This window comes from Protomyctophum bolini, assembly GCF_963924005.1.
Source record: "Protomyctophum bolini genome assembly, chromosome: 4".
Classification (NCBI taxonomy): Eukaryota; Metazoa; Chordata; class Actinopteri; order Myctophiformes; family Myctophidae; genus Protomyctophum; species Protomyctophum bolini.
In genome coordinates this window covers 14,224,585-14,238,696 of record NC_137865.1, presented here as the reverse complement: position 1 = coordinate 14,238,696, position 14,112 = coordinate 14,224,585, and the positions used below count along the sequence as shown (strand labels likewise).

Here is a 14,112-nt window from a genome sequence, read left to right as displayed (position 1 = left end):
ATTCTATCAATTACTTATTTTTCTTAATCAAGTAAAGTTTCTGTTTTACATAAAAAAATCTAATTGTTTATAATCAGCTGTATTGATTAGTCTAATTACCCATTGATTCATCTGATTTGCACCTATTTTATACTTTGTCAACTCAGAACTTTTGGCTGAAATTCGACTAACAGACGGAACCCTACATGACAGTAAGCTCCTGTAGGTGTTTTCAAACTGCGCATCACACAACTTTTGGAGTATGATATCCCTGGTAGTGGTGCTACCATGGTAACGCAGAGTAGACTGCTGTGCCAGGGGGTGAAAGTATTACCCTGGGGTGTCGAGAAGAATGTAGTGTGAAATTGGCTTTTCTCTGGGTGTGCAATTTACTCATCTATCTATGATACAGCCTCCTCTGAAGGCCATATCTAGATGTGTGAAATTGCCCCCAGGGGTTTTTCAATTTACGCATTAAGAAGTCTAACCAGAGCCACTTACAACGTGCAAGGTCTGAGTAAGCAGTGGTCTCTACTCAACCAACAACGGGGCTTAAGCACTAGAACGGCAAGCTCCACTGTGTTGCGTTGAGTTCGGATTGCGTCAAAAGAAATTACCAGGGCGAATGCAATGCACAGCAACATCACCAGTGGAGCACCCTTCATTGATTAAAAATTCCCTGACGCGACGCCCAATGGGTGCAGTGGAGCTTCGGCGTAAGCAGTCAAGCGTGCTAAGAAAGTGGTTGAGCGCAGCAAATAACCTAGGAAGCAAGTAGACAAACATGGCTTATGTACAAATTACATACAGTGTAGCAAAGCATGCATCTAAATAACGTAACTAGCATTTACATAAGCAACAAACAGATAAAAATAATATTTGTATTGCTGGGATTTGTCTAAAGAGGTGAGTCAGACTGCAGGGGGAAATGGCAAGTGAATTTGCAGGCCTGGCTGATGGGTGGGGGCGGGTGTCCATTACACAGCTTGGGAGCCAAGGCAAGTTTATTTAGCACATATATAGAGGCAATTCAAAGTGCCTCACAAGAAACAGACTAAAAGAAAAAGAGCATAGCAAATTACAAAACCAAAAGCACAATAAAAGGCAGAGGTCAGTGTGCATACAAGTCTTTAGCCTGAGTTGGGGCAGATTAAGATCATCTGGAATAATTATTCCACCTAAAATGTGTATGTGAATGCAGCTTCACCATTTTGTTTTCATCCTATAAATGGCAGGCCGGTCCCTAATCAAACCCAAGATGTCTAGAGCATGGGTCTTCTACAGGGGATCCTTGGCGATTCTGCAGGGGCGCTGCCAAATCTTTGTGCGATAGGGACTTTATTTTTACATTAACCACGTGAACACTCGCATCCCTGGGGGGAACATTATCTGAAAACAGCCGATCTCCAACACATTGTGAGCTTATAGATCGCCAAAGAGGCATGGTGTATTGTGGAAAAAGCAGACCAAGTACAGATATATAAATATTTATATATAAATAAATAAATAAAACGACTGCATATTGGTAGGCGGTCATGAAGTAAGTACATATCATGTTAAGTTCAATATTGGTTCCAGACAGCGGTAGGCCTCACAAACGGGTGAATCAGCTGTCTCCTATATTGTACCCCTACTATTGTCCCATTGATCACAGCCTGCGGTTCATTTGACCCAAAGTGTTTGTTTCATAAAAATCCACCATAGACATGTTATGAGCTACTTTATGTCAAACAATTCCTTGCAGGTGATTATTTTGGATGTGTGTTGGAGTTTGGAAGCGCTCCCTTTCAGTAATGCAACATCCTGCTGCCTCCTGCATTATGTGCAAATTCAAAACAGATGGTATGCAGGGCCGTTGGCGTTGAGTGATTATTCAATGAGCGCTTCCAAACTCCAATACTTGACATGAATTTCTTGACATAAAGTAGCTCATAACATGTCTACCGTGGATTTTTATGAAACAAACACTTTGCAGATAGAAAGAGGATGATTAAAGCTTTTCGTACAGCTGCAATGTTGGTGAGTTTGACATAATTTAATACAAGATATAGGACTTTGTCTGTTTGGATGTATGGGCGGTCATTGGCAAATTGTGGCTAGTTTCCACCCTGCCATTAAATTATGGAAGGATGACCGCTGTGTGCATATGGTCTATTGAGTATTCAAACATGAGTATTCTGAACATTTTGAGCATCTCAGAACATCTGTAGCTCCAACGGTTTAGAAGATCATTCTAGCGTGGTCATTTTTGGGTATTTCGCCCCGGCTAGATAATTTTCACTGTTCCTAAGTTGTTCGCAGCGGTCATGTTAGAGATATTCTCTAACATGAAGTGCATACATATCTTAGCCAGGTCCTGGAGTACTTGGTGCGGCACGCTCCTCATGGAGTCATTATCTTTCTGCTTCAAGGACTTACACAGTAGACTGCAATCAATGCATCGAGAGAGATACCCCCCCCTCCCCTCCCGCAGGCCCCCACCTCACCAGTGTGCCTTCCATTTTTACGACATCACGTTCAAGAGGATCCTGAGCATGCTGAACATGCGCCAGATTGGTCGGCACCATTACAACCTTTCGACATCCACACACGGTGCACAGATTGACGATCTGGCCACCAATCCACCACCTTGCAGCACAAGTCGAGTATCATAATGTGTGATGTGAAGGGCTGTGTGGAGTGAGGCCGTCACTGTACTCCACTTTATTTCATGGCCAACCTGAAGCGGCAATCACTGCTGAGCGGTGTGCGATGCAGCACTTCAAAAGAATGGCACCGCACCAAAGAGCCGGCTGGCCTAATCGTCCTCACAGGAATACAGAGATGGATAACAATCACAGCATTGTGATTGTCAGGAACACATGGCTAGGTAGTTTGGATGGAGAACAGATATACTGTCGGTGAGGGCCTTTAATTTATAGGGGCTTAAAATACACCTGTCTGCATTTATTTACCAGGGAAGTGCAGGGGAAATTGGGTCAACTGTATCAACTGTCCTGTCCCCGCCAGGGGCTGCCATTTAGATTGCATGAGATAATTCGTTAGGCGATCAGGTATATGTTTACACCATGGTTCTCTACCTGTGGGTTGGGAGTGGGACCCCACATCCACATCCACACTGAACCTATTTCAGGCAGAACATAAGCCAGCATCAGACAGACAGAGGCAATTGACGCTAATGCATTTAGTCTAGAATAGAATTTATGTTGGATGTCACTGTATATGTTGTCCCCGGCAGGAGCACGCATGCACGCACGCACGCACACACACACACACACACACACACACACACACACATCATGTTACGGTCAACTTAGTATAACGTCCTAGAGCTTCCCCCCTGCTGATCCCTTTCTGTCATCAATGCCAGTTTAGAGGCTTCTCCCAGCCTCGCTGTCTCTAATCCACCATGGATATAAATAGTGTTTACTGTGTACGCACTCGCACACACACATCATAATAATAACGCACAGATAATGGGTGCCTCCAAATGTAACACATATCCTTTGTAGATTATCATAGTTTGCGAGTTTGTTGTTTATCAATCTGGGAACCCATTCGGTTTAAAAAAAATGGCTCTGTTTTTCTCTTTGCCACCTCCTATTTTGTGTAGAAACAAGATCTCGGTTTGGCTCCTCCCCTTTCTCAGTCCACTTCCTCTCGGGTGCGCCGTGTGTATTCTCAAACAACAACATTACATATTTAGGGCAGTGGTGCTGACAGATTCTGTGTCTTGAGAGATGAGTTGTTAATATACGCATGTGTGTGTGCATGTTTATGTGCATGTATGCATATATGTGTGCACCGTTTGTGTCCATGTGTACAAGTGTGTGTGTGTGTGTGTGTGTGTGTGTGTGTGTGTGTGTGTGTGTGTGTGTGTGTGTGTGTGTGTGTGTGTGTGTGTGTGTGTGTGTGTGTGTGTGTGTGTGTGTGTGCGTGTGCGTGTGTGTGTGCGTTTGATCTCTGTGCCAGCTGTCCACCAGGGTGAGATTCTAAACGTATTGGTGGCATCAAGTTCTTCTGGTGAACTCCTCTCTGCTCTATTTATCACTCAACTCTTTTCTTCTCCCTGTTTATTGTTTAGTTGGATGCCCATTAGCTATAGCTACTAACTTAGCAGAAGCTACTCTTCCTAGGGTCCACACAGAAATAAATGAATAAGAGAGCGAACGACAGCATTCCGACGGCGGTATCGCGTGTGAAATTGTCCTGATATGGAGCGTCAACTATTGCGTTGCGACGTAGCCTGAACCAATCAAATTACTTTGATTATTAGGATAAATGTAATTTGAGTCATACATGGCCATACATGGCCGCGATATTGAATAGAGAATCTGCGACTTGGATGACATCGCTGCATGGCACATTGTCACTTGCATATTATTGAAAAACATGTATTTTAATGAGATTTCATCACTTGCTCACATCGCTGGCAGTGCGGATGGGGTGTAAGAAAACAGTTAAAAATCTTAAATACAACCAAATGTAAAAAAATAATCAATCTTGAATATATGGTGTAGTACATCATTGCATAAATATAACATCTTCATGATCTCTCAACAACCATAGTTACAATTTCAGGTTTACAAATACACAAGACACCCTAACAGTGTGCAGTATGACAGACGTCTTCTCATCCTTCCTTAAATATTTATCATATATATTATCTACTGTCTGTCTGTCTGTCTCTTCATCCTCTGCTCATTATTTTCTGCGTCCACGTTCTCTCCAGTGATTCGTATGTAGTTACTGTACAGACGCATGCGCGCATGTCACAGGTCAGGTTTCCATAAAAATAACGGTGATGGGTCGCACACACCAAGACTGCATTTCAGTCATTTAGTCGTGCATTTTGGACAGGAGACAAACGTTTCCGCTATCCAGCTAGTGTCAGGTCAGGTTCCCCAAGCGTTCCATTCCCCAGACTACGTAATGGCCTTAGCTTCTGGGCTGCAGCCTGCCTAAAGTTTTGAGGGCCCCTCCTCCTATGCCCAGCTTTCCGGGTTTGGGTAAACACAAACATTGGCTTGTGATTGGCTGATCACCCCATAGCGATGAGTTATTGGCTGAGCAGTACATATTGAAGATAAAAGTGTGATTGGCCGGAATGAGAGGATGTATGATGAAAAGAGTGCCCCTCACTTCACACGGGTGTGATTTTATTTACAACAATTCACAAACAAAATTAGGGATCCTGGTTGAAACTTTTAAGTCGTTAAATTGCCTTTGTGCCGTCACAATCTGTTACTATCACTCAACCCAATTGAGATTGCTTGCTGTTTCTTTTGAATTGGGAAGAGCTGGTTGGCACAGAAAGCAGCATCCACTGCCAATACAAAGTATGCATTGAGCTAAGTGAGAATAGATTGAGAGAAGCCAACCTAAACATTAGCGTTGCATGTTCATTAGCCTGCCATAGCTGACAACATATTTGTCTCTGCATCAGCTGAAAGGCTGACAAGATTGTAAATCTGGGCTCGGGCCGGCCTAGCGGTCCGGGCACATGTCAGGCTGGTAATCCAGCCTGACAGCGTGTTGCGGGTTCGAGTCCCGAACAGATACAGATTCTTAGCTCAGTGGAAATAGCCAATCTATTTGATCAGGACATCCCTACTGAATGGTGTGTGTGTGTGTGTGTGTGTGTGTGTGTGTGTGTGTGTGTGTGTGTGTGTGTGTGTGTGTGTGTGTGTGTGTGTGTGTGTGTGTGTGTGTGTGTGTGTGTGTGTGTGTGTGTGTGTGTGTGTGTGTGTGTGTGTGTGTGTGTGTGTGTGTGTGTGTGTGTGTGTGTGTGTGTGTGTGTGTGTGTGTGTGTGTGTGTGTGTGTGTGTGTGTGTGTGTGTCTCTCGGTGGTGGGGGGGTTGATCGACTAACCAATCTCTCTCTTTTCTGTTTCTCTCCATCTTGTGGTTGTCTCTTTCCCGAGACTATGCAGGCATGGTCTGCCACCTTTCTGATATTGCATCTCATCCTCATAATGGAAAGTTGACATACTGTAGGCTGGCGGTAATTTACTAGTGCTCAGAAAGCAAGCTCTTGACGCACAGAATGCAGTAGCAAGTGGTATGTGGGACTTTTGTGTGGGATTTTCACGTCCTCACAGTAGAACGATATGATTTACGATATCGCCAAAGACCGGGTATACTTTATACCCTGCTGAGGAGCATCACCTTTGCCCTTTGGGGAATAGTGGGGATGTTATGAGAGACTCACTTTTCATAATTATACAACATGCCATGTAAAGTCAACCTCATACCCGTCAAACCGCCTGTGAAAAGGATCTTACCAACTATGACCTTTGTAGATTGGCTATATATTTTCTCTGTGAATACAGGTGTGTGTCTTGCAGTGATGTGCGGGCCGAGTTTAAAAAAAAATAAGAAAAAAAAAACACCTGACCGACCCCACCCGACCCGCCGCCGACCTTACCCACGGGTCGAGTCACGACCTCGACACACAGGTCGGGTCGTGACTCGACACGCGGTAGTCTAGTCTGCATGGTGTGGTTTAGTTTGGTCTGGTGTACCGACAAAATGAATCAGGCTTGTGTGGAATGCATTGAACGTGTGGATTATGGATGCAACCTGTGTCCTCTGAGATGTCTGGCAGTGTGAGCCTTTAACCTGTGTCAGGCAAGTCTCAATGTTCTCAATACGCTTGTAGATATGCAATTTTCACAATTTCTGAACATGTGTACATATTGGGGTGAGCGTGCCAGGTTTAAAGTGTTTTTTACTTCATTCTTTTGAGGGGGGTTGTACAGAATGTGTCTACAAAGTAGCCTACTCGTATAGTAAATGAAATTAAAAGTAATTAATAACTTGCAATTAATAACTAACGTGTACAGTATAGCCTCTGCACACGGTTTGGAACCACTGCTGTTACAGACACTAATGTAAAGAGCGAATTACTTTTGTTTTTGCATATGCATCCTTATAATTAAAACATCGTGCTCAGGTAGCTAATAACCAATTCAGCTATCCGGTATCACTTTCTTTCTTTCTTTCTTTCTTTCTTTCTCTTGGAGTCTTTCTTTTCTAATAAGGCTGTGGTATAGATGTCCTGCTGGTCTTGTCAGAACCTTTTTATAGTGGCAGTCTTCTCAACACTTTGGCTCTAATGGACATTTGGAGCACTTTATCCCAGAGGGATAGGGTTACACACACACACACACACACACACACACGTACACGTCGCACACACACACAAACAAAAACACACAACCAGGGTCTCACAATTATAAGCCCCAACGTACACAAACTAGGCGGCATGCACGCACATGCAGAGTTTATGTACAGGTATGTGTGTGTGCCATGGCTTGCATACATGTATGTAAGCAATGGCATACATGCCCCCAACCTCCCCCCATGGAGAAATCCCCATGCAGTTAGGTTAAGCCAGGGGGAGTCTCTGTGTCTCTTTGCACAGTAGCAGACTGTGTGTGTGTGTGTGTGTGTGTGTGTGTGTGTGTGTGTGTGTGTGTGTGTGTGTGTGTGTGTGTGTGTGTGTGTGTGTGTGTGTGTGTGTGTGTGTGTGTGTGTGTGTGTGTGTGTGGGGGGGGGGTGACTGCATGCATGATGCATGGTGTCAGTAGCGTGGCTTAGATTTCACTGTCACTATCTTCATCACCCAGTCTGTGAGTTGCTCGCCCTGGCAGTCTCTATTCCTTCTGCTTTATAGCCGACGCACCCTGCGTCTGTCTGTCTGTCTGTCTGTCTGTCTGTCTGCTTCTTCATCTTTCTGATTATCATTGCGTTTATCTGTCCGACGGTTGGTCAGTGTCTCTTTCTGCCTTCCTGGATCATGGACATGTGTCTGCTCCTCTGACCGACTGTCTGTCTGTGTGTCTGTCTGTGTGTGCAGAGCGAGCTCGTCCGGTCATGGCCACCAGCGCCAGTTCCAGCGGCGTGGAAGTTCTGCTCTCCAACCTGCAGGTAAGGACCTACGGTATAGGAACTATACAGCCTGTGTGTGAACATGTGTATGTGTTGTTGTGGTGAGTTTTCTTTCTGTAGTGATTTGCACTGAGCTGGGATCGAACCCCACTCGACCCACTCAGCAAACCGACACACAAAAAGTGCTGTTGTGGCCGGGTCTTCTCCGGGGCACCACATTTCGTTCACTGATATGTTGCTGGCAGTGCCCAAATGAAGTGAGATGTTTACTAAAAACCATGGTGTTACTGCATGTGCTTTCACGTCTTTCTTTTAGTTGTTTAACTGTAAAAAATAACAACATCTCGGCAATAATCCCGCCGATCTACAATCTCACAAGGCGTCTTATTGCATTCTGGATAACAGACTAAACAAAAGAAGAAAACCAAGTTAACAGTAAGCATAGAACATGCTCTCGATGAGCACGCATTCTCAAACATGTCCAAAAAGGAGAAATATCTTTTTAGCAGCACAATTGATATGTAAAATTACATATTATGTATTGCCTCAGTAAAAACAGGCCAACTTTAAGCTATACATCTCTGTGACCAAATCACATTCATATATGGTCTACCCTTCCTTTTTCCTATTTCATTTTTAAGACATTACAAAACACCGTTTTGAAAATGACACAGAAAACGCATCACATTAATAGTTATTATTACTAACTTTCTGTAACTGCTCAATTTGACAGCTCACACACTCACTCAAACCTATAATCGTGTGATGTGACAATGAAGTAGATTCTGATATACATGAAGGCTATACATCAGGGGTCATTGTCATGATAACCTTTGGTGAATTGTTTTGTCAAAACTAAAAACTAAAACTAAAAACCTTAGAGAACTGTCCTCGTGGACTCCTAATGTGGCATACATAGTGTCATAGTACATCAGTGTCATACATAATGAAGAAAACCTGGAGACTCACACTCAGCTATTTGGTCTTATGATCAAAATAAGAACATTATAATGTTATATATCTATAATATGAAAAGGGGGAATTGTCTTCCTAATAGAATTGAATATTTATATTGTACATTCAAATATAAGGCAGCTAGTTAGAAGACATTGAGGTCTTTCTTTATCTCCCACTTGTTGACAGTGTTGTTTGAGGCACACATTTGGTTGAAATTATAACTTCTTTGATAACAAATTCTCACTCACTTATTGACCATATAGTTATTTTTTCTAATCCCCCCTGATGCCTTTTAATTTTATTGTTTTGGTTTGCTTAGTTTAGAGATTTGTAACTATTTATTCTCTTAATAAAGTAGTTTCTTTTGTTCTGTTTTTGTAAAGAGACTTTGAGTACAGAGAAAAGCGCTATATACATTGGATGTATTAGTATTTATATTCTTTGGACCCACACCTATATAGTATAGCTTTTGAGAGTCATTATTTCTAAAGTCTTTATTTTGTCTTGGACACAAGTTAATAGTCTTCTTGGTCTCGTCTTAAAGAGGTAGTTCTATCAATTGCACACACCATCAAGCCTTGAATTAATGGAGATTTATTCGTTTTTGTCGCATTCCTGAGCCAATAATTTGCTGACCGGCAGTGTGTACTACTGACCGATGAATGGACCCGAATGGATCCATTTGGTTACATTGGATCTGCAGTCAGTTTAGCTTTTGAGAGTCATTGGATCTACAAGGTCACTAAAAGATATCACAATTCACAACACGTCCTGTGAACTTGTAGAATTGTCTCTTCGCCCCCAGAATAAGGACGCTATGGTTCGTGTATAGTTAATCTTGATATATACGGCTATTTATAAAATCTCATGTTCTGCTATTCTAGTTTCTATTATATTCTAGTTGTGTTTGAGAATAAATATGGCTTTGACTATGTGATAAACACATTATTATCACCCAGCATTGATTATTAGTACCTCATATTATTATCCAACATTGGACACAGCAGCATCAGCTAATGAGCTTACAGACTGGCATTATGCACCGATCTGAGCTTGTACAGTATATCTGCTATTTGTTAATAGCCTATGTATAAAATAATGCTTTTTAGCTCATATCTAAAATGACACGGATGCTTTCCCCGTTTAAATGGGTTAAAACTAGTACTTCAAACCTAAAACGATTACCTTTCTGGGCTCATGTTATAGAAGTGTATATTGGTATACGTCTCTAAATGTTATGATGAATTGAAAACGGTGGACCCTCTTGTACACAAGTGTAATGCTTTATGGTGTCGTCCACTCACAGTTAACAGTCTTTGTATTGAGCAAACTGTTAATACATTATTTCACCATGGTGAATGGAATTGGATTTAATGGTATTAACAATGTGCAAGGCAATGTGCAATGGATAGAAGTTAAGATTAACGTGACAGCCAATTGTCTGTTTCCTTAAGACGTGGTCTGGTATACAGATTATTGCTCGTTGATACTTGATAAACAGCTTGGAAACAGCTGAAGATGGCTCGGCTCGTTGTTAATTCTGAGCAATGGAAAAATAGAATTAACATGCACGCATGCATGCATGCACGCATGCACACACACACACACACACACACACACACACACACACACACACACACACACACACACACACACACACACACACACACACACACACACACACACACACAGATGACGATGATGACAGTGTGTTGAAATGTTAGCTTAAAATATATGTCAACACATGGAGATGAGTGTGCTTTTTTCTTCTTTTTATCAGTAGGCCTACTGAGCACTGGTAAAAGCTTAGTTAATAGTTGTACATCAGGGATTATATCATAGATAATTCCCGTAATGGCTTTATTTTTAGATGCTGAGATTGTTTTACGAGAACAATTAAGTTGTTAAAATGTAACCAAGCTATAGCTCGGCTATACCTGACTTGAGTCGGCGTTGTCCAAAGATTACATTTAGTTTGTAAAACAATCTTTTCAGCATGGACTACACCTTTGAAATCAGTCTGCTCTTTCCCTATTTTTGGGCCTATGTTTGGCTAAAATAGTAGTTTTCAATCCCATGCCTGGACTTGCAATGCAATAAATTGTAATGAATTAAACCCATGACCTATCTTAACTACATCAACCCTATCGCCCGGGCCTGTCATAATAGGCAAACTTAAATAGACGACCGTTGGAAATAGCCTAGGCGATCTACAAGCTCACAATGCGTCACAAATGTGGCGCTTTGTGAGCTTGTACATCAGCCATTTTCAGTGTTTGACGTACAATGAAGTATATATAGGGGTTTGAAGTTGTTAACGAAATTCAAAACACCATCTGATCGGTCAACGCTGTTGTCATGTGCACAAGACCATAGAACCATGACCTGTTTTGGGCGCACTGTGTGACACGAGAGGCTCTTCACATGGATTATCGCTTAATTAAACTTGATATACTGTGCGTCAGTGAACTATCGGGTGCTGCTTTGTGGACTGAATGTGTGTATTAAAAGAAAGCTGCATTGATGGGTCGGACCAGCTGGATTGACCGGTACTGTGTGTGGAGACACTTAAGATAGATAAATGACTATGCTGAAAGCAACAGTATGGACCTGAAGTGTATACACTGTGTGTGTGTGTGTGTGTGTGTGTGTGTGTGTGTGTGTGTGTGTGTGTGTGTGTGTGTGTGTGTGTGTGTGTGTGTGTGTGTGTGTGTGTGTGTGTGTGTGTGTGTGTGTGTGTGTGTGTGTGTGTGTGTGTGTGTGTGTGTGTGTGTGTGTGTGTGTGTGTGTGAACAGAGAAACACTCTGTTATAAGTAAAAGTCCAGGAAATCAAAATGTACTTGACTAAAAGTATTGGTATCAAAATGTAGGCCAAAAGTACTCACTATGCAGAATGTCCCATTTCTCAAGTTTGAAATGTAATAGCAGATCTATAAGCTCACAATGTGTGATCAATCGCAACACATTGTGAGCTTGTTGATCGGCTATTTTCAAATGGCCGGCATGTTATTCACTTAGAGCAGGGGTTTCCAAACTGTGGTGCGTGACATGAAAAGGGTACTGGCGGTTTTATGGCAAAATCTGGTATAACACTGTTGTAAGGAGATGTATAGAGCAGATACGGGAGTATACAGCAGCTGCATGTCTCTCAGTGCAGTGACTTTCTGTGATTATTTGCCATAATCATTTTAAAAATGTATAGTTTTCGGGCCAAATACAACGAGACTGAGCGTTGGGGGGGGTGCGTCAGCTAGGTCAGGAGGTAACAGGGGGTGCACAGCTGTCTTCTTGGAGTATATAATAATGGTAATAACATGGTGGCTGAAAGTGTTATTGCACTATATGGGCCCGTATGGGCCAGGCACTATGCATTGCGCGCGTTCACGTGCCATGCTCCATACGTGACCGCTATGTTTCATAAGTGAACGCTATGTTTCATAAGTGAACGCTATGTTTCATACGTGAACGCACGCAATGATATTCAACGGCCCAGCATGTTCACGTACCCAGAATGCACTGTGCGTGGTGCCCTCTTGCGAGTGCTGCAACAGAGGTTGCTACCCCCTGTTGCCCTGCCAGACTTTCCTGGAGGTCAGCTGTCTCTCCAGCATCACTGTCCGACCTTCCTCGGTTGCCAACCAGACTTTCCTGGAGGTCACTGGTTGCCCAGGGAGTTCAGTAATGAACATGTGTAATGCTCTTGTGAAGCAAGCGCTATGCTACTTAAGTATAATTTTGATTATTATTACGTAAGATATTTCCATTATGCCATAAGTAGACCATCACTTACACCGACCATATAGGCCTACAGTACTCAACAAGCCCACAAAGCAGCCAGTTTGTCAGTGCATTTCCAACATGGGGATTTGTGTGGCTTCCTCTACACACTGCACACAGTAATTTATGCCGTTAGTGTTATTTGACTTCAGGGTGTGATGTTAACATGAAGGATACAAGTGTATGTTTGTTTCCTTGTGGTGTTATATTAGTCGAGCTTTATCAGCAGATTTGTTTCTGCACGCGGCTGTGAGTGTGCTGAGGCAGCCTTTTATTGTACAAACACAGAGGGACAGAAATGGTCCCCTGATTACAAATAGCCTAGGGCCTAGTGTACGTCGTCTCTGTTGGGTGGAAACATGTCCTCCCTGCAGATCTGCTACTTTTGGTACCTTTGTGTGACCCTGTAGTGCGATCAAGTAGGACGTAAATATTTCCAAAAGAAATAACATTTTGAATATGGAGATAAGAGATTTCTGCCTGACAGCAACCACAATGGGAAAGTAGAAGTAGAAGTCCGGGATTCAAAGTCCTACAGTACCAATTATTTATATTATTTAATTTCAAGTTTTGGACATATGAGGTTTCACTTTCCACAGACAGAAACAATATAATACAGATTAGGGAAAGTAAAGAGAACCTTTAGCAGCAATGGAGTGTACACAAATGAAGCAAGAATAATTTAGTTGCCCGGGATAGAATATAAAGTAAATATTAATATTATAGATAGTATAGATAGAAGTACAATATGTGCAAAGAACAATTATGTTCACTGAGTTTGGTCCCCAAAACAATAAATGAAATGCAGACGATCTATTGAGAGCAAAAGGGGGTATTTATTGGATTTGAAGATTTGATCTGGTACAATAGTTTTGTTTAGAGATGGCTTCAGGCCCCATCGTTGGGGGGCTGTGTGATTATGAACCCACGCTCTCACTCACAAAGGCCACCAGCGGTGACTTGCATACATTTTCCTCAAATCTCAGCGTGAGATAAATGCAATCCTAATTACACAATTTACGCATTTAGCAGACGTCCGTACAACTCACAAAGTGCAGTCACAAGTATTACATAAAATACAGTCTGAGTCTACACATACAGCTGAGAGAGAGGGAGAGCTCTGCAAAAGATATTCTAAACATGGCATTACCCATAACCATAACAAGAACGAAAGACGTTGAGTTGAAGTGGATAAGCATGTATCCATCTATAACTCTGAGAGGGTACAGATGTCCCTTACAGGTCCATATTTGTACAACCTGAGAGATAAACACACTGCAGATTGTGCAGTGTACAGGTTCTTTCAATCCCAGCTGTCATTACCCCGTACCAGATTTATGTTTAAAAAACTTATATTCCACATTTATTTTTCAAGATATTATTAGTGCTCTTTCACTATACTATACTATACTATACTATACTATACTATACTATACTATACTATACTATACTATACTATACTATACTATACTATACTATACTATACTATCACTTCTTTTGGTCTTG

At 42.1% G+C, this 14,112-nt stretch overlaps 1 protein-coding gene across 3 annotated transcripts in view; it reads left to right on the top strand.

Moving 5' to 3' along the window:
• Positions 1-14,112, top strand: part of agbl1 (AGBL carboxypeptidase 1) — a 172,159-nt gene that overhangs the window by 10,379 nt on the left and 147,668 nt on the right. For 2 of the 3 annotated variants that reach the window (XM_080760773.1, XM_080760774.1), the window contains exon 2: positions 7,840-7,910. In XM_080760773.1, the coding sequence (XP_080616899.1) occupies positions 7,840-7,910 (71 nt within the window). Of the gene's footprint in view, positions 1-7,543; positions 7,613-7,839; positions 7,911-14,112 lie in introns of those variants that run through there. The other variant, XM_080760775.1, reaches the window with a different exon arrangement.